Below are 20,473 nucleotides of genomic sequence, written 5' to 3' on the forward strand. Positions count from 1 at the left end.
ATTATGCTACCGGTACTTTTCCAAATATGAACTTTGGAACTTGTAATAATGTGAAAGAGACAAATCCTACAAAATTAAATAATAAAACATGTTAATGTATTTGTCTGTTCTCCTTATTCTTTAATGACAAGACTTAATAATCTAAACCAGGGGTCCTCAATTATAATGGTGCGAGGGCCACACACAAACAGGACCCAGATGCAAGAGGGCCGAAGGGGGGATTGGGAAGGAAGGGATGGGGTGGGCTGCTTCTGTTTGGATTGCTGGCTGTAATGCACGTAACACACAAGCTTGCAGTATAAAGCAGGACAACACCTGTTTGGGGTCACAAAGAGAGGGCTCGCGGGCTGGACGTGGCCCGCAGGCCACCATTTGCGGCCCACTGATCTAAACACATCTCCAGGACTTTTCACATCCCTGATAGGGTTAAGCAGTCTGAATGATTCTTCTGATCGTACCTACCAGATAAAACAAAGTTCATGTTTAAAATAGTTCATGTTTTGGAGCTGTTGACTGACTACAAATGCGAAGGTGTGGGGTTTTGGGAACTAACTTTCTTCCTTTCAACAGAAAGAGCTTCTATTGCTTCAATAACATTTTATTACAAGAGGAAAAGTGAAGATTTTGACACATAGAAATAAAAAAGAGAAACTGAATTAAAATGGAACAGGCCTTGAATAACATTTGAATCAAAACTTAAATCAAGTAAAACTTTTTATGGATCTCCATGTGAAAATGAGGGATATTTATTGTTTTGTCTTTTGCACAAACTCTGTCTGCCGACTATCATGCTCAACTCTCTTTTGGCCAGCATGGAGGGAGACTGATGCTTGTGGGCAGCAGCAGCAGGTGCTGCACTCACACACAATCAGACTTTTCAGTTTCACTGTCAAATACAATTTAATATTCAATGCTTTGCTGTTTATTTGTTTTAGTTTTTATGTTTAAATGTTATAGATCTTATTGTCAGCTTTCCTTGTAACAGCTTACACCCACCATGTCATTTTCTTCCTTCGAGCTGTGCTTATTTGAACTGTGCATCTCCCCCCGCCTGCTCGTTGTGCTGATTTATCGCCCTCCAAAAACTGACTCTAACTTCCTTAATGATTTCTGTGATCTTGTGGCAGACTGCATCCTAAAATATGACTATGTCCTATTTTTGGGGGATTTTAACATCCATATCTGCTGTCCTGACAATGTGCTTGCTAAAGGTTTTTTTTAATTTGCTAGATTCATTCAATTTGACTCAATGGGTTTCATCCCCAACTCATGACAGGGGTCACACCCTGGACCTGGTTCTCTCTTTTGGTCTCCCTGTCATGAACCTTGTGACTTTGCATCTTGTGTTCTCTGACCACTCTCCGATACTCTGTGATCTTACGTTGCCATTTCCTCACAGGTCTCACATTTAGCTGACTCTGATCTATTTGAGGTTTTCCAATCAGGGTTCAGGTCTGGCCATAGCACAGAGTCAGCTCTACTGAGGGTCCTAAATGACATCTATCTATCCCTAGATCAGGGTACATCTGTGGTGCTTCTGTTGTTAGATCTGACGGCAGCCTTTGACACAGTCGACCACGCGATTCTACTCGATCGCTTGGAACGATGGGTTGGGATCAAAGGGTCTGCTCTGGATTGGTTTCGATCATATCTCCACAACAGGACTTTCTGCGTTAAACTGGGTGATGTTTTTTTCTTCTTGGGAGGGGGGCAGGGGATCCCGCAGGGATCGATCCTTGGTCCTCTTTTGTTTGCCATTTATCTGCTACCTCTGGGGTCAATCTTTCGTAAACATGGCCTATCATTCCATCTCTATGCTGACGATTGCCAGATTTACTCTCCATTGTGTCAGGAGAAAGGTCACTCTATCCAGTCCTTTGTGTCCTGTATTAATGAGGTGAAGTCTTGGCTAATGGCCAACTATCTGCATCTGAAAGAGGGAAAGACAGAGCTCATTGTTTTTCACCCCAACAGCAGGTATGTGGGTCGTTATGTTGATCTTGGCCCTCTTTCTCCCTACTCAAAACCAGTTGTTACCAGTTTGGGGGTGAAAATTGATAATGGACTTAAATTTGAGGCTCACATCAACTCAGTGATCCGGTCCAGTTTCTTTCACCTGAGACGCCTTGCAAAAATCAAGCCTATGCTGTCGAGAGCCCACCTGGAGCGGGTACTGCATGCCTTTGTTATTTCTAGGCTTGATTACTGCAACTCTCTTTATTCAGGGTTGTGTCAGTCATCACTGCGTCGCCTACAGGTTGTGCAGAACAGCGCAGTTAGGTTCCTGACTAAAGGTGTGCAAATGCAGGGATGGGCATAGATACTCTGCTGGGTTGGTGCCCTCGGACTCCGTGAGGCTCTGCAATGCTGCTGCTTTGGGCCCTGGCAGGATGGGCTGGGGTCTCCATGCCCTGGGTGGCATTTTGACAACAGAGGTGCCTATTGGGGCCAGTGGGGGAGCTGGTCTCCATGCCCTGGGTGGCATTTTGACAACAGAGGTGCCTATTGGGGCCAGTGAGGGAGCTGGCTCCCTGGAAGGCTAAGCCCAACCAGCCATTCCTCCCCATCCCTGCAATTTTTCTCCTCTTGCTCCCTCACATCATCACACAAACATGCACATAGGACCTTGGGGGGTGGACAAGTCAGTGAGTGTGGGTATGGACCCCATTTCCACATTCCTGTGGCAACCTGCCCCCCAATTTTATTTGCACCTTAAACACTTCCACCAACAACATTCCACGCAAACACACACTTAGGGCCTTGGGAGTGAGCACATTCAACGGCAGTTGGCAGGGGGGTTTTCCCAACCTCATCCCGAGTGCCGGTGCACACTTCCAATTTTAAACTGCACTTAGACACCGAGGGCTGTGGGTGCAAGTGGGGTGGTGCGGTGGCATCAGCTGTTATAGGCCAGACAATGCCTGCACTGTCCGCTCACCACAGCCATGGAATACACCTCATCAACACACAACAACACTATATTGGAGCAGGCGGAGGGAGACTAGGGGTCTTAGCACACCTCGGGGTCTTAGCACACCTCTGTTGTTGCTTGTCTTCCTGGGGCTGGAGGCTAGGAGGGAGATCTGGCCGTCTGGTTGGGGTCTGGGGTGGCGGGTTGCTGTGCGCAGCGTTGGGCGAGGGAGCCTGCTCATCAGCACCCCAGCAGAAAGGGTCAAACTCTGGCAACCGGTAATGGTTGTGTACCCCATGTGCAGCACTACCGGGACCAGAGTGAATAGGGTGTGTATGGGGAGCATGAGTGGGTGTCTGGCATGCATTTTTGTAAGTCTTTGGTTGTGTGTGCATGTGTGAGCATGAGGGAGGGAGTGTGTGACTGTGTTTGTGTATGACTGTATATGTCAGGTGGGGCCTTTGACTCCTCTCTTCTCCTGAGACTTATTTTGATGATATAGATCTTTGTCTCCCCTCCCCCTGCCACACCTGGTGTGGAGTGTGGTGCCTTGGTCAGCCTGAGTGTTCGTGGCTCCCGGGTCAGGGGGTTTAAGATTTTTGGCGTCTGCCTGATCAATCCCGGTGGCTGTCTGGTGGGGTCTGGGTCCCTGGGCTCTGCTGGGTCCCTGGCGGGGGTGGTCCACCCTGAGTCCCGGGTCGCTGGGTCCCGGGCTCGGCCGGCTAGGGGGTGGGAGGCTGCGGGCGGGCCTGTGGGCTTGCCGCTGAAATCTCCCGGGACTCTGCCGGCTGCTGGTTGTGGCCCCCCGGGGCGACCCTCTGTACCTCTCGAGGGGGGCGGGGCCTTTCTGGTTGCAGTCTCCTTGGGGTTCCTGTGTTCTGGGGCAGCGCCTGGATCTCTGGGACTTGGAGCTCCCTCCATCTCCTGCACATCTTTAGGGGGCAGATCTGTGGTCCCTCACACTCTCTATTGGACGCTTTTATAGAGAAACCTTACATAAACAAGCGCGTGTACACACACAGGTGCCCACATGGTGCTCTCAAAAGTATGGGCTTGGGTTCGTTCAACACATGTATAAAGGCTGTCGTTGCCACTAAATGCACTATGATTTATTATGGTGTGATTGTTCAGTTAAACAATGTTGATTTTATATTTCATCATCAGGCTGACGCAGTGAAAGCTTGCTCCTGATGCATTGTTGTGTGTCCCTTTGTTTTTCTATTATTTCTCTTTCTGCAGGTCTAGAAGCAGACTTGTTCATTACTGTTTATTTTTGTGGACCCCCCCCCCCTCCCCCCTTCCCCTCTCTCTCCCCACCTTTTGTCTTTTCCTTTATCTTTCACCCCTGTCTGGTTGGAATTACAAAGCATTCAAAGACAATAACAATAGAGTTTTAAGTATCAGGCGTGACATTAAAAGCAGACGCTTTGATGCTCCACCTGAGAGTAAATCAGTAAGGCTGTCACCAGCATTCAGACATCAATTCTGTTTGCTTCACAGCCAGACAGGACACGGGGGGAAAAAATAAAATAAAAAGTTTGTTATTCCCAGTGCATCCTGGAATATTAAACGTGTGCTCCAGCAATGCTTTTCCATTAGCATTACCCCACAAAACGTTTTTCATATTGCAGATGTTGAAGTGGTTTGGGGCATGCAAATGTAAGTGAATGTGTCCAAGATCATGGCGTGCTAGAGCAGCTTTTCTCAGATCGACCTTTCCTCCATGACCATTACAACATTATGAAATAAAAAAGCAGACTTTATGGTACGCTGCATCTGACACCCCAAGATTCCTATATTCACCAACAAGGCAAATATGGTTCTGACTTCTCCTTTGAAGCCTTTGTTATTTAACCCTTAGAGGTCCTTGGTGCATTTTTTGCACAGGCGGTCGTGTTTTTTAATAACTTTGGCTTTGCTGATGGAAGTTTGTGTTCTTGTTAATAACAAAAACAGTAAGATAGATAGAAAGAAAGCAAAAACTCACCTTTAACTGTTATTTGTAGAGGATCTGCACAAGGTGTACCTTTGCTAGATGAGCTGTCAATTCTGAAGAAGTATGCACCTGAATGACTCGTGTTTAGGTCAGAAAACACAGTGGTGCAGTCTCTCTGAGTCAGGTTTCCAGTGATTGTTACCGGAAATGATTTCACTGAATTACCGCTGTAGTAAATATAACTATCACCTTTAATCCAAAATCCAGAGCTTTGTTTGCTGATGACAAATGTAGTAGGTGTAATGCTACAAGGGATTAGCAAACATGATCCATTCAGAACTTCCATCATATTTGGTGTAGTGATTTTGAATGCTGGTATAAGACCACCACAATAATCAGCAGCAGCCCAAACATCTGTAAAAGCAGAGAAATGAATGAGGAACAAAATCAGCTTTAAGAGAAAGTTCCTGACCAAAGTCCAGCTGAGCTGCAGCTTGTTACATGTGGAGCTTTAAACTAGAAACGATTCTGAAAACTAAAAATAACAAACATCTCACCTGGAAGGAAGAAGACACTCAGTAACATGTGGACCATCACCATGGTTGCAGACATCAGGCTCTGATGGTCCTCCTTCATCTTTAAGTCAGGACATCCAGGTAAAGTTGGGTCCTCCCCCTCCTGGACCTCCCCCTCCCCTGTGATGGGACAGCAGAGGAGCCAAGGTCTACCCGAGGCCCCTGAACCCGGACCAGGCACTGCTGCATGTTCCTGCCTTCTTCCCGGCAGCATACATGTCAGGACCCGACCCCCAAGGCCCCGCCCAGATCCCCACACGGGGCCGGAATATCCAGACTTTGACGGGGTGCCAAATCCATCGATTTCCTAATGACTTATCCAGATACTGTTCCTGAATTTTTCTAGCTTCAGGCAGTGCCATAGAGCCATTGGGGTAAACCGGCCAATCAGCATGCAGATAATTTAATATCCATGTCCTGGACAAGCTTGTCCATCGTAGGGCTTTCTTTATTTTATTGTAGGAATGATGGTGGCAGAAGAGTTAAGCACCAGCCTTGTAACAGGTTGCAGTTGTTGTGTCCTTTGACAAGACGTTTAACCCACTGAGCCTGCTGCTGGTGGTCAGAGGCACCCTCCCTCCTGTCACTGTGCCCCAAGTCAAGCAGCTATCCCCCTCTTGTGGACAGTTGATCACATTGGAAAAAAAACTCGTAAAAATTCATAAAATGTTCTACTATGAAACAACAGAAAATTATGAAGAGATCTTTTATATTCACACCAAAACACCACTAGAATTGCACATATTCTGATCTGGTAAGTTTGTTAATGTTTAAATAAGCAGAGATGATTCATCACCATCAGAGCCGGATATAAATGGACTACACTAGGCAGGCTGCATTTTTAGGGCCCCCCCCTCCATCGATGTTATGTAATGAATTGAAATCTGAAACTTACAAAATTTACTTATAAAAGTTCATTCACATTTTACATAGCCTAGTTTTTGGTTACAAATTGGTTGTTTGTATGCCAAAATAAGTCATGTGTTGTAGGCTGTTGCCTCTGCTGAATCAGAAATTCTGTCAATTTTCTGAGTGTGAACTTATTGTTTTGCTATTTGAACATTAATAAAATTATTTGACAAATAATTAATAAAACCAGCAACACTTACCAAGGAAACCATTTAGCATTCTCTACTCCGGGATAATCTTCAGCCTTCCAGCATCACATGCCTCAATCACAGCAGAAACACGTCTAAAGAAATGTTCCTTGGTTAAGCTTCAGTCTATGTCTCCAGATTTCCTCTGTGATGCAGAGAAATATCCAATATTTTGAGAGGGATAGTTTAGTGCAAAGTACTCATCAGTTTGGTACCACTTTGCAGGATCAGATGGGTAGCTAGTTGTTAATACCCTTTCTGGGTCTAGAGGCTCCTGTAAGACTATATTGGGCTCACTTCTTGCTGGCTGCTGTTCTTCCAGTTTGTCCTTCTGTGAAGGCGTTGATGTTGATGGCGTTGGCGCTACATCGTCTTCCGCCGCATCTTCCACTGCGTCTTTGGGTTGTGTCTCCTCCGGGTCTGACTTGGGCCCGGCCTCTGGCTCTGCTGACTCCAGCATGTTCACAGCTGTCGGACGGCTGCCCGAGCAGCCCGACAGAAACTTCTGTAAAGCCCCCCGCTGTCACTTCTTTAGTTCCTCTTCATTTAAATATTTTTCTTTTTTACGTTTTGCCGCACCCGAAAGCATCGTGAAAGTTAGCCTACTCAAAAACACCTGCTAGCTTTGTTGTGTCCCGCTCTAACTCTGACCGCTTCTCTGACGTCCTTCATTGGGTGGCGCCTTAACCCTCTGGGGTCCAGGGTGTAATTTGCAGTGAGTTTTCCTTTGTATTTCCAAAATAAAAACCATAAACACTGCCTTATGTGGCATCAATCTTTTCAGCACAACCTGGACTTTATGAATCTATACTTATTTTGTATATTTGGACATAAAGGGGTTGCGTATTAGACCTTTAATCACTCAAAAACATTAAATCTGAATAGGAAAAAAGTTGTTTATTTTACTGTGAAACCAACAAACATTTATGACGAATGTTTTTTATCATTTAGACTGGTAATCTAGACTGTACATTTATAAAAAAATATGACTAAATATAGCAAATAACTAATTAAAAAAAGTTATTAGCTCTCTGGGATCCAGAGTGTAAATCACCGTTTTTGACTCATTTTGGTTTTTCTTTTGTATTTTCTAATAAAAACAATAAATATTGCCTTATGGGGTATCATTAATTTCAGGACAACCTGGACTATCTGAATTTATACTTATTTTATTAATTTGGCAATAATGTACATGGATTTTGGAGAGAGAAGAGTGGCTCCGTCTCACGCCGAGATCTGACAGCTGCGCGGCGCCGCCCACTCCTCTTGTTGGATCTCCGAGGAGCTGGATCTCTGCCTTCATCCTCTACCTCATCATGACCCAACTCTTCTATGAGGAAGGATGGATCTGCCACATCATCATCAACATCCTCGCTATTTGCCTCAGACTCCGGCTGCGAGTCTCCGTCCACTTCCTCTGCTTCCAGTTCAAAAAACAGCCGTATCTGAACTGCCTGGTGGACATTTATCCTTCTCATCATCCTTTATTAAAGCCTAATAAAAGCCTACTAAACTGCAGAGACAATGTCCGGATCGCTCCAAAATACAAAGTTTTCCGTCTATATCTGTCTAACTGTTTGTTGTTACTCCGTTCGCGCCACTCCTTTCCGAAGCGGCTCCTTTTTGCGCACATCTCGTTACTCGTGCGATACTTTTTATCAGCTGAATATGTGAGACGTCCACCAACAGCAAAAGGATCTCGTGTTTTTGTGGGTTTTTAATGTTCACAAGCACATTCCCGCTCACAGATTACTAAACCGCTGTTTTGACAAGTTATCAGATTGTCTAAAAATAGGTCATTTTTTAGTTTAGCATAACTCCGCTTTTACGTTGCCTATTAACAAAATTTAAAAACTGGGGTGTAGTTTATAATCTGCTTTTTAAAGCTGAATTGAAACCGAAACTCAGGGAGGCGGAGTCTTGCTGCTGCAGCGTCCCAAATCAGACCTGTTCAAAAGACGCGTATACTCGTCCGTGGACCCCAGAGGTTTAATGTGACGTAGCCAATGAAACGGTCTATGGTTAAGATAAACATTGTCACTATTTTTAGTTAATTAATAAATATTGAAACAAATTGTAGATAGGAGTCCTAGCTACAAATTCTATCATAGGACATTTGTACATTTAATTGTTAATTTATTTATTTATAATTTTGTTCCTCTGTCTGGGCCCCATCCAGCCAATCAGGCCCTAGGCACGTGCCTACTTTGCCTTTGCGTTAATCCGGCTCTGATCACCATAAACTTTAAACAGTGGTTCTTTTTGATGTTTGGCTTCTGCTTTTTATGGAATTTTGTTGCCCCCTTGTGGTCATTTTAAGATATTTAAACAACCTTATTAAGGACACATTTTCAGATAGTTAGACATTGGTTTCTGATCGAACATGATTAATTCAAAATAACAAAATGTGTTCAATATAATCCATTTATATCTGATTTTAGTCACATATTCGTTATAACCAGAAGCCAGTCATTTGAAAACCAAATGAGATCTCATTTGGGTTTTTTAGACACAAATTACAACAACATTAAACTAAAAGTTTCTTTGTTGAATTCAGATGCAAAGGTTTATTACACATTTCTAATACGGTTTGATTTTTGACATTTAGAAAATATAAAGTATGCAAAACCTGTGTTTTATAATCTCACACTTCGTTCTTACATCAGATTTCACCAAACCAGTTTTTGTTATCAGATATCTACCTTAGTTTAAAGAACTTCCTCTAAATATATCGCTACATGTTGTACCAAAGGCTGTGTCTCAATTCAGGGTCTGCATCCTTCGAAGGACCCAGCCTACTCGACCGACGTGGGCTGGGACCACCTCCGTCGGCCGAGTAGACCGGATGTTAACGGCTGTGCATTTGGACAGGCCTAGCCTTCATGAATTCCCGCCACTCCCTCGGCAAACGTTCCGTCGCCTAGCAACTGCGGAACCGCTGAGCAGAAGGGACAAGGAACTTGAAACGATGGAGCTCGAAGTTTTATTCAGCTTTTTAATCATTTTCTTGACTGTTGGAGAGCTAATTCAGAGAAAATTCTTTCGACAAGCTGAGCCTGAGCAAAGATGTGATAATAGTTTTTAATACTTTCTAAGGGTCTTAATTTGACCAAAACCGATTTATCACCTTTTAAGACTTTTCAAGACCCGGCGCATACCCTGTAACATTAAACAATTCACATTTTAAACAAAAATAAAATTCAAGTGTTTAATACAGAACTGATTTTATTTAGATATTTCTTTTATATGTACATGTTTAATCTTTCTTAACCAGTTTTTCTAGCAAAGTAAAAAGCCTGTCAAAAATCTCCCTTCTTTCCTGTGCCCTCTGCAGCCTCATGTCCTCCCAGATCAGCTCCAGAAGCTGGTCATCGCTGTCACCTTCCCCGGATGCCCATTTTCTCCAGAAACAAACATGTAAGAAAAACAACAGGAAGAGGAAAGGCAGAGAAAAGAGGACAACGGGTTATTCCTTTCATGTTTTCGCAGAAAAAACTAAACTCAAACGACAGTTTTTAAAATATGAGATGTTATTGTACCTCCATGCCACAGCCGCCGAATACTTTGCTCCAGTGATCATGTGGTCCATCTTTGCCAGAAGCTTAATAAATTCACTGGTTTTCTCTTTTGTCCCTAAAATACAAACTCCTATTAAAATCGTGGAAAACATAGTGGGAGAAGTACGACACAGAGCGCGGCCGAACATACGGGCCGAGACCGCAATACAAGCACTTTTACCGTAACATTTCAAACTAAAATAACGTTCATGTATCACAAAAAGCCCTTAACCTAACAGTTTTCAAGTTTATACTGACATATGCGCAATCCTCTCCGACAGCTCCCGCTTCACTGCCCGCCACTGTTTTTAAAAGTTCTGCCATCCGGCCCGCAAGGCATCTTGGGAAATGTGAACCATTGAAGGAAACACAGGACCCATCCTTCATTCAGGCGAAAAGAAGGCTGGATTCGTCGACCGCATTTGAAGGAGTCTTCGAATTGGGACAGGCCTAGTCGCGGCGCTGTGACGTAACCGGCCGACGAATCCGGCCGACAAAGGATGCAGACCCTGAATTGAGACACAGCCAAAATGGCAAATTGTTGATTATTTGGTGCTTTTTGATGACATCATATGTATTCTGTCCATCAAGTTGGCAGGTTTACAACCCGCTGTTTACTGGTCTTCCATCCTAACCCTAACCCTAACCATCACCAAAGGAGATGGTTCATCATGATGGCCTTCTCTGGTACCAGACTGACACACACACACACACACACACACACACACACACACACACACACACACACACACACACACACACACACACACACACACACACACACACACACACACACACACACAGAACAACCACACAGGGTTTGCATGAGAAAAACTGATGGCCGGTATTTTAAAAAGCTGGTGCTTCAGTAGGAAAATACAGAAGTTCATTCAAATGAGCTCAGAAGTCTAGCTTCCTGTTGTTCTTACAGCTTAAACCAGTTAAACCAGGACAATCATGTTTCAGTGATTATTCTTTCTAAACATTTGTTGTTCTGCTCTTGTTTTGTCAGAACAAGCTAAAACTGCAGCTTAGAGGGACCTTTTGTTTTACGTTCTGTTACAACAGAGTCCTGCTATGTGTTCAGGGAGAGTAGACTTTACAGCTAGGGTGGACAACTCCCAAGGGCCAGAATTCAACATGTTTTAGTTGTTTCCCTGCTCTAACACAGTAGATTCACCTGTTCAGCAGCTCATTAGTAAGCTCTGCAGAAGCCTGATAATCACCTGCTGATGAAATAGTGAGTGTTGAAGCAGGAAAACAACTAAAACATGCTGGACCAGCCCTCGGGGAAGGGAGTTGCCTTCCCGCTGAATTACAGTTTTTCTCAACTGCTCTGGTTTCTCACAACAGAGTAAAAATTCTTACAACTTAGTTCATCCTCCACCGTATTTAGTCATTTATGCAGTTTCCTGTTCCTTCTGACAAATAGAAAATTCTTTTGGATGTGCATGCTGCAGACTGCTGAGCTATCCTTATGAATGCTGATTTCTTTATAACAGTAAATGATAAATGACCTGCACTTGTATAGCACCTCTCAGAGTAAGGACTCCAAAGCGCTTTACACTACAGTGTATCGTTCATCCATTCACACACTGATGGTGATGAGCTACAGTATAGCCGCAGCTGCCCTGGGGTGCACTGACAGAGGCGAGGCTGCCGAGCACAGGCGCTACCAGACCCTCTGACCACCACCAGCAGGCAAGGTGGGCTTAGTGTCTTGCCCAAGGACACAACAGCATAATTCTCTATCCGGAGCGAGGATCGAACCTGCAACCTTCCGATTACTGAACAACACGCTCAACCTGCTGAGCTACTGCTGCCCCAACTAAACCAATGGTCCTCATTTTATTTGTTGAGTCCTTACATAAAAGGTGTTGAATTTGTTTTCAAAATCTATAAATGTAAAGCATTTCTTTATATTTTTACTCTCTAAATGCCCCCCAAATGACAACATTTCCTCTGGTGCTGTTTATGAGTGTTTAATGGACAGACAGCTATGTCTGGATGTGCAACATTGAGGTCCAGTTCTGTGTTAACTCAGATCAAACTTCTACTAGAGTATTGTTTACAGTCATGCACAGGTTTACCTAAAGGGTCTGACTTGTGTTTGTTTCAAGCACATTGTTCTTTCTTTTTGTACATTGATGCAAACTGGAAATGTAAGGAGCACATGCTGTAGAACTGTGAAACCGACTTTTTCATTGTCTTGTACTCATTTAACATAAAACATTTTGTGGTTTACTTTATGTTGGTCTACTTTTGTTTGCTGGGTGGAAGAAATTTCAAAGTCAATCTTGTTGCTAAAGTCTAAGATGTCTAATTATCTAGTTTGTTTGTCAGCAGTTGATGGTAAAACGTCTGTTATTAAAACATATTTGATATTTTAGTTTGAGACACACCCACATTAAGTTCTCTGTAGCTGACATCCTCTTTTACAGAACAAGGAAGAATAAACACACCTTTCATTATCTGCTTTACTTTGACCTTAAGTCAGAGTGGATCTGATGTTCAGGTGAATTTCAGCTGATTTAAAGCATTTCTACTCTGTTTCTCTGCTAATCTGGTAAGGAATAAAATAGATATTTAAATCTATAGTTTCCTCTCTCTCAAAAAAATTAAATAAAATAAAAAGCTTAAATTTACACAAATGTACTTTTAGAAGATTTAGATAATAGATTATTGTCATTATTAGATTCTTATTTCTAATTAACAAAACAGTCTGGTTGTTTTCATTTAGGTTTAAGTCGTTTTAAAATAATCTAAATGAATAATTTGAAAGGTATAATGAAACAAAAAAGGAAACTATCATTTCCAGATTAAAGATGAAGGAGGACCATCAGAGCCTGATGTCTGCAACCATGGTGATGGTCCACATGTTACTGAGTGTCTTCTTCCTTCCAGGTGAGCTGTTTGTTATCTTTAGTTTTCAGAATTGTTTCTAGTTTAAAGCTCCACATGTAACAAGCTGCAGCTCAGCTGGACTTTGGTCAGGAACTTTCTCTTAAAGCTGATTTTGTTCCTCATTCATTTCTCTGCTTTTACAGATGTTTGGGCTGCTGCTGATTATTGTGGTGGTCTTATACCAGCATTCAAAATCACTACACCAAATATGATGGAAGCTCTGAATGGATCATGTTTGCTAATCCCTTGTAGCATTACACCTACTACATTTGTCATCAGCAAACAAAGCTCTGGATTTTGGATTAAAGGTGATAGTTATATTTACTACAGCGGTAATTCAGTGAAATCATTTCCGGTAACAATCACTGGAAACCTGACTCAGAGAGACTGCACCACTGTGTTTTCTGACCTAAACACGAGTCATTCAGGTGCATACTTCTTCAGAATTGACAGCTCATCTAGCAAAGGTACAGCTTGTGCAGATCCTCTACAAATAACAGTTAAAGGTGAGTTTTTGCTTTCTTTCTATCTATCTTACTGTTTTTGTTATTAACAAGAACACAAACTGAAAATATAATTTATTGACACGTGACACAAACCTGTTATTAGTAACTGATCTTAATAGTGACATCATCTTTCCTTGTGTGTTTGATTAAACTCTCTTACAATCCAGAGTTGTCAAAATGCAGTCTGTACTGGATTTAGTCATGTTATTTTACTCTTTCAACATCATTTGGAGCAAACACACAACATTCAGCTTCAGTAAAGGATACTAGAGATTGTTACCTTTTTCCTTCAGCATTTACAACCACTTTGTGACAAAAATACATTTTCCCCAAAGAAACAAAAGACATAAACTAAGAGTACCCTATTATTCACTTAAGATAGAAATGCTGATTTTGTTTCTTCACTGGTCACTGGAACTGAAAACAATGATCATAATATGAGATAAAACTGAAATAAAAACTACTAAGAAGCATTAAAGGAGCAAATTGTTCAGCTTTAGCACATGAAAGATAAACCTGTTCATCTTAGACTGAGAGACCTGAGACTGCTGAGGGTGTTTTTGCCAGATCAGTGTAAAGCATCTGGAAACTTTCAAAATAAAAGTCACATGCTGATATCCAGTGGCTTAGCTAGTAAATAAAGTACATCATTATCTATAAAACCTCTGTAGCCAAGGTAAACAGAACAGCAATAAACCACAGACCTATTTGAACACATGCTGCCATCTTTCTCCTCACTTGTTATCATGTGAACAGCTGAAAGTGGTCATACAATTCTCCGGTGATGACCTTGCGGGATCAGCTGCATGGAATACTTTGGCTAACATTTCAGTAATGCTCCTGGAGGGAAGGAAGCTGTACACTTCCAGTGGAAAGCCGGAGTCAAAGGCCTTCTCCCCCCTTATTTAACTGAAATATTAGTGGAGCTGGTACCACCTGGCTGCTCCTGTTTTAATATCCCCAGATCACGGGGCAGAGGTGGAGGGCTGGTTGTTGTTTTTAAATCCAGCTTTCCTAGTAAACAGCTTACACCCACCATGTCATTTTCTTCCTTCGAACTGTGCTTATTTGAACTGTGCATCTCCCCCCGCCTGCTCGTTGTGCTGATTTATCGCCCTCCAAAGACTGACTCTAACTTCCTTAATGATTTCTGTGATCTTGTGGCAGACTGCATCCTAAAATATGACTATGTCCTATTTTTTGGTGATTTTAACATCCATATCTGCGTTCCTGACAATGTGCTTGCTAAAGGCTTTTTGAATTTGCTAGTTTCATTCAATTTGACTCAATTGGTATTGTCCCCTACTCATGCCAGGGGTCACACCCTGGACCTGGTTCTCTCTTTTGGTCTCCCTGTCATGAACCTTGTGACTTTGCCTCCTGTGTTCTCTGACCACTCTCCTATACTCTGTGATGTTACGTTGCCATGTCCTGTCCCTGTGTGTGAAGCTCCCGCTACTAGGTTCAGAGCCCTGGATGCAGAAACTATTTCAAAGTTTGTGGACTGTATGTCTGTAAGGTTAGAGGCCTTTAACCCTAATCCATCTAACACTGAACACTATTCACAACACTTTGATTTACTTTGTCCTGGACGTGGTTGCCCCTCAAACTTTGCAAGTCTCGGCCTAGGAGGGAGCCTTATTGGCTCTCTGATGTCACACGGGCTTGTAGGCGGGCGTGTAGATCCTCTGAGAGAAAGTGGAAAAAGGATGGCCTACAGGTCTCGCGTGAGTTGTTCAGAACATCACTGGTTGCTTATCAGGATGCTGTGAGGGCTGCCAGAATGGCCTATTTTGCAGACATCATCGAAACAAACTTCAAGAATCCCAGGATTCTCTACAAAACACTAAATTCTGTTCTGGTGTATCGAGAGCCTAGCTTCATGTCTCCTACAGCCGCTGGAAACTCTGAAGATTTTCACAGATTCTTTGTTGATAAAGTATCAGGCATTAGAGCAGCTATTTCTGGTAACTCTATTGACCCTGTTCCAGTTCCTGCATCACCACCCACCCTGAGCTCCCTCAATACTGTTTCATACTCTGAGCTGAGTAAGCTTGTTGCGAGGCAGAAGCCATCTGGCTCTCCACTTGACGTTCTGCCACCTCGTCTCTGGAAGGCTGCCTTTCCGTGCCTTGGCCCTTCACTTGGTCAGATAATCAATGGGAGCCTCAGCACAGGTGTGGTCCCAGCTGCTTTGAAAGCAGCAGTTATTTGGCCGACCCTGAAGAAACCTAGTGCTGATGTCTCTGTGATTGCAAATTACAGGCCTATCTCTACCCTGCCTTTTACATTAAAACTGCTTGAGAAAGTTGTTTATCAGCAGCTGGTCTCACATTTAGCTGACTCTGATCTGTTTGAGGTTTTTCAATCAGGGTTCAGGTCTGGCCATAGCACAGAGTCAGCTCTACTGAGGGTCCTAAATGACATCTATCTATCTATCACTAGATCAGGGTACATCTGTGGTGCTTCTGTTGTTAGACCTGACAGCAGCCTTCGACACAGTTGACCATGCGATTCTACTGGATCGCTTGGAACGATGGGTTGGGATCAAAGGGTCTGCTATGGACTGGTTTAGATCGTATCTCCACAACAGGACATTCTGCGTTAAACTGGGTGATGTTTTTTCATCTTGGGAGGGGCTCCGCTGGGGGATCCCGCAGGTGTCGATCCTTGGTCCTCTTTTGTTTGCCATTTATCTGCTACCTCTGGGGTCAATCTTTCGTAAACATGACCTATTATTCCATCTCTATGCTGACGATTGCCAGATTTACTCTCCATTGTGTCAGGAGAAAGGTCACTCTATCCAGTCCTTTGTGTCCTGTGTTAATGAGGTGAAGTCACGGCTAATGGCCAATGTTCTACATCTGAATGAGGGAAAGTCAGAGCTCATTGTTTTTCACCCCAACAGCAGGAATGTGGATCGTTATGTTGATCTTGGCCCTCTTTCTCCCTACTCAAAACCAGTTGTTACCAGTTTGGGGGTGAAACTTGATGCTGGATTTAAATTTGATGCTCATATCAATTCTGTCCAGTTTCTTTCACCTGAGACGCCTTGCAAAAATCAAGCATATGCTGTCGAGAGCCCACCTGGAGCAGGTACTGCATGCCTTTGTTATTTCTAGGCTTGATTACTGCAACTCTCTCTATGCAGGGTTGTGTCAGTCATCACTGCATCGCCTACAGGTTGTGTAGAACAGCACAGCCAGGTTCCTGACTGGGACCAGGAAACGGGACCACATCAGTCTGGTTCTGGCCTCCCTGCACTGGCTTCCGGTTTGCAATCGCTCACAATTCAAAATCCTCTTCTTTGTTTATCATTTCTTCCAGGGTGGTGGTCCCCCCTATCTAGCCACACTCCTGAATAGACATTCCCCATCAAGTGCTCTGCGCTCCTCTGACCAAGGCCTGCTCGCTGTCCCTCGTTCTAGGTGTCGTACTCGCGGGGACCGGGCTTTCTCAGTCCTAGCACCATTACTCTGGAACCAGTTGCCACCCTCAGTTAGGCTGTCCCCATCTCTACCAGTCTTTAAGAGTCACCTAAAAACACACCTCCTCCGCTTGGCGTTTCTCGAACATGTTTGAATTTGGCCCTCTTTTATGTTGAATTCATTTCACAGTTTTCACTGGTTCACTCATTGTTTTACACATTTGTCCTGTACCAGAATGTTTCACCTTTTTTGTAATTTGTATTTTGTAATTTGAATTTCTTTTATTTTTGATTTATTCGATATATTTACCTTCTACTGTACCATGTTCAGCGCCTTGGGCTTCCTGACAGGGTTGCGGAAGGCGCTTTATAAATAAAGCTTTGATTGATTGATTGATTGACTTTTTCCTGCATGTGCTGCAAACAGGATAGCCGTCTTCTATAAACTGTCCCTCGGCATTCTTCAAATATCCCAAAAATGCCCGCACTTCCCACTTTGTCTTCTTTGAGGGATAATAAATGTTCTTAGCGCTGCCGTCTCAACCTTTGGCCATTATTTCAGCTTTAGCTTCAAGAAAGTTTTGGTTGTAAACAATAAAGTGCGCATGTGGGCAACTTCAGCAGATGATACGGTGGCTGGTAAGCTTTGATTGATTGATTGATTGATTGATATTGGTGACCCACACTCCAAGAGGACTTTGTGGTCCAGCTCAGTTATTATTGGTGATTCTCAGGACAAAGCAGAAATCTGGTGATGACAGATCTTTATCTGTAGCAGGTTCCAAGCTCTGGAACAGTCTGCTGCTTATTATCAGATATGACAACACATTCTCGCACCCAAGGCGTCAAAATATGAGAATGTGTTGCATATGCTCAGTCAGTAGAATCTTTTAAATCACTTCTACTTTCTATACCTTGGCTTTTAGAGAAGCTTATTACTCATACAAGCTCATTAATGTCCCATGCTGCCTTTATTCTTGTTTTATCTGGTTTTATTGTTCCCCATTCTGCGAACCGTTGCTGTTGGAAGGGTGCCATTTAAATAAATTTGAACTTGGCCTTGTTCCCAACCTTGCTGCATCTGCTTTACTGTGACAGATGCCATAATAAATCACACAACAGGTTGTTTATTTAAAAATCAAGAATGACCCAGCCATCGGTAATCACAGAGTGGCCAGTTTGGCGGCCAGTACAGAGGGAAATGTCTCCCACTGGTTAGGAAAAAAATCCACAAATGTTTCAACACAGGGATTAATCGGTTAAACTGGCTCAGTCTATCTGTGGGAGTTCAGATCAATAGTTGTTTAATTAAGGTTTAAATACCTGATTTCAGAAAAAGCTGCTACATCAGTGAGATCCTGGATGATCTTTGTCTTTGATGGTTTAAACAATGAAACGTTTTCATAAGTTAGTTATTGTATCGATGTTTTTTATTAATGTGAAATGTATTTCATGTGAAATCCCAGATTCTCCTTGGAGACCCAGGATTAACATCTCAGGAGGTCTGGAGGACCTGAAGGAGAAGGAGTCTGTCTCTATAACCTGCTCAGCTCCGACTCCCTGTCCACTCTCACCTCCTGAACTCACCTGGAACCTCCAACCAGACTCTTACAGACAAACACAGAAGAACCCAGATGGAACCTCTTTAACTAAAATCCAGGAGAACATGACTCTGTCAGACACACATGATGGATACAACATCACATGTTCTGTCTCATACCCTGTGGATGGAGGAAAGCGTCTGAATACAACAGAGACAGTGACTCTTCATGTTTCCTGTAAGTGATCCTGTCAGCACGTCATGGTTCAGCTGCTTCTGATCAATAAAGTTCATGTGAGTCCCATTTTCCTCAGATGCTCCTAAAGACACCTCAGCATCCATCAGTCCATCAGGTTTGGTGTCAGCAGGTAGCTGGGTGAAGCTGAGCTGCTCCAGCAGAGCCAAGCCTCCCGTCAGCAGCTTCAGCTGGTTCAGGAACAGCTCAAAGGGACCCGTTCAAGTATCTGAGGAGCAGCTTTACAGCTTCAACGTCTCTGAGGGAGGAGAGTTTTACTGCGTGGCGGCAAATAATCTGGGGAATCAGACGTCATCATGGATCAAACTAAGTGTGTGATGCTGAACTTAGTTACTTAATAAAAAAACTCATTCACACATGAGCTGTGTCAGTATTTTACATTGATTTTCACATTTTTGTTTCTCAAGGACTTACCCAAACTGGTGACCTCAACAAATCCTGGGAGGCAACTCTGGGTGGAGTCCTCGGAGTGGTTCTCATCTGTCTGACTGTTGCTGTTTGGTGAGTCTCAAAATTAAAGTGTCTAAAATAATCTGTTATGCTTTTTCATATTCAGAACCAGAGATTAGGGTCAGAACATGATGTTTAGCATGTTTGTTCACCAAACATCTGAATTCTAAGCCATAGGTTAGTTATTTGAAAAAGAAAATGTTGTTGAGGCATCTTCTTGTGACCTTTACTTGATTTTAAATTTTGTCAGCAGAATCCAGAGATTGCCAGATTAATCAGTTTTTATAGACATCTGTCTTTGTGTTTCCAAATAACTCCAGATTAATTCTGACAGTTCTCTAATGTCTTCCAGCTGCTTTAAGTGTAAACATCAAACTCAACAACAGAGTCAGGTGCGTAAATGTTAAACTGATCTGTTTTCACCTGCAGATATGAGACAATAACACCAATCCTGTTTTCCACAGAATCCATCTGCTGAGAAGGCCTCAGCAGAAACACCATCCAAAGAAGCACAACTTCATTATGGAGATGTGAACATCTTCAAGGTAAAAGCATCCTCTGAGCCAAAGCAAGGCACGGGACAGCAGGAACAAAAAGAGACGGTGTACACAGAGGTTAAAGCCTCCAAAGAGACTGGTGACAGTCCAGAGGATCTCTACTCAAAAGTAAAATAAGATAAACAGTCTAGTTGTTCATTTGTGTTGCAGACAGAGGAAATTCAGGTTCAGGTTTTAATAAAAAAATAAACAGTTTAATATAAAAATGTAATCATTTTAAATTTCCTAATGAAATTTCTGACAATACTTTCAACTTATCCGTTGTTTTGTGTGCAAATGTATGTTTTTTTTAATCTGCTGCTGTAACAAATCAAGTTCCCTTTAGAGATCAATAAAATATCTGTGTTTGCATCTGCTGTCCACTCGTATCTTGGGGTAGTGAGATGCTGCTGCCCCTTGTGATGGCTTAGACACATAGCAGGTTAATTACTAGAACTTTCCAGTGGCAGTAGCAAAGGTAACGCGTTTTTTAAATAAACCAAATGGCAAAATGGAAAATACTAAAACTTAATCCACGCTGGATAATTAAGCAATATCACACTTGAGGTCGTGCGTTGTTGCTGAATATCAGCACTGGTGTGATTCGGTCGTAGGCTCCGCCAACACAAATAGTCCCAACATGAAACAGAGACTCAGACAAGGCTGTTGCTAGGCAACACAAACATTTTCTACAATGATGGTTAGAATGCCTGTGCACAGCGGAGTGATACTGTTTGTAAACAGTCCCAGTGCTATCAGCCCTCTTGGAAAGTCTCTT

General features: G+C 43.0%; 1 protein-coding gene across 1 annotated transcript; it reads left to right on the forward strand.

Annotated features, from left to right (window-relative positions):
* Window positions 1–12,556: 12,556 nt before the first annotated feature.
* On the forward strand, window positions 12,557–20,048 carry LOC107382584 (sialic acid-binding Ig-like lectin 13). The gene is made up of 8 exons (XM_015954790.3): window positions 12,557–12,642; window positions 12,895–12,980; window positions 13,124–13,486; window positions 18,380–18,691; window positions 18,768–19,019; window positions 19,117–19,210; window positions 19,512–19,551; window positions 19,624–20,048. Exons 2-8 carry the CDS (start codon window positions 12,902–12,904, stop codon window positions 19,831–19,833), a joined length of 1,350 nt encoding a protein of 449 aa, XP_015810276.3. The 5' UTR covers window positions 12,557–12,642; window positions 12,895–12,901; the 3' UTR covers window positions 19,834–20,048.
* The last annotated feature ends 425 nt before the right edge of the window (window positions 20,049–20,473 follow it).

This window comes from Nothobranchius furzeri, chromosome 7 (assembly GCF_043380555.1).
Source record: "Nothobranchius furzeri strain GRZ-AD chromosome 7, NfurGRZ-RIMD1, whole genome shotgun sequence".
NCBI classification, from domain to species: domain Eukaryota; kingdom Metazoa; phylum Chordata; class Actinopteri; order Cyprinodontiformes; family Nothobranchiidae; genus Nothobranchius; species Nothobranchius furzeri.

Bases quoted from the DNA above. Each gene is read 5' to 3' on its own strand.
- LOC107382584 (XM_015954790.3), top strand. From the start codon at position 12,902: ATGAAGGAGGACCATCAGAGCCTGATGTCTGCAACCATGGTGATGGTC. The intron at 13,487-18,379 runs GTGAGTTTTTGC...GTGAAATCCCAG, and splicing joins TCTACAAATAACAGTTAAAG to ATTCTCCTTGGAGACCCAGG. The intron at 19,020-19,116 runs GTGTGTGATGCT...TTGTTTCTCAAG, and splicing joins GTCATCATGGATCAAACTAA to GACTTACCCAAACTGGTGAC.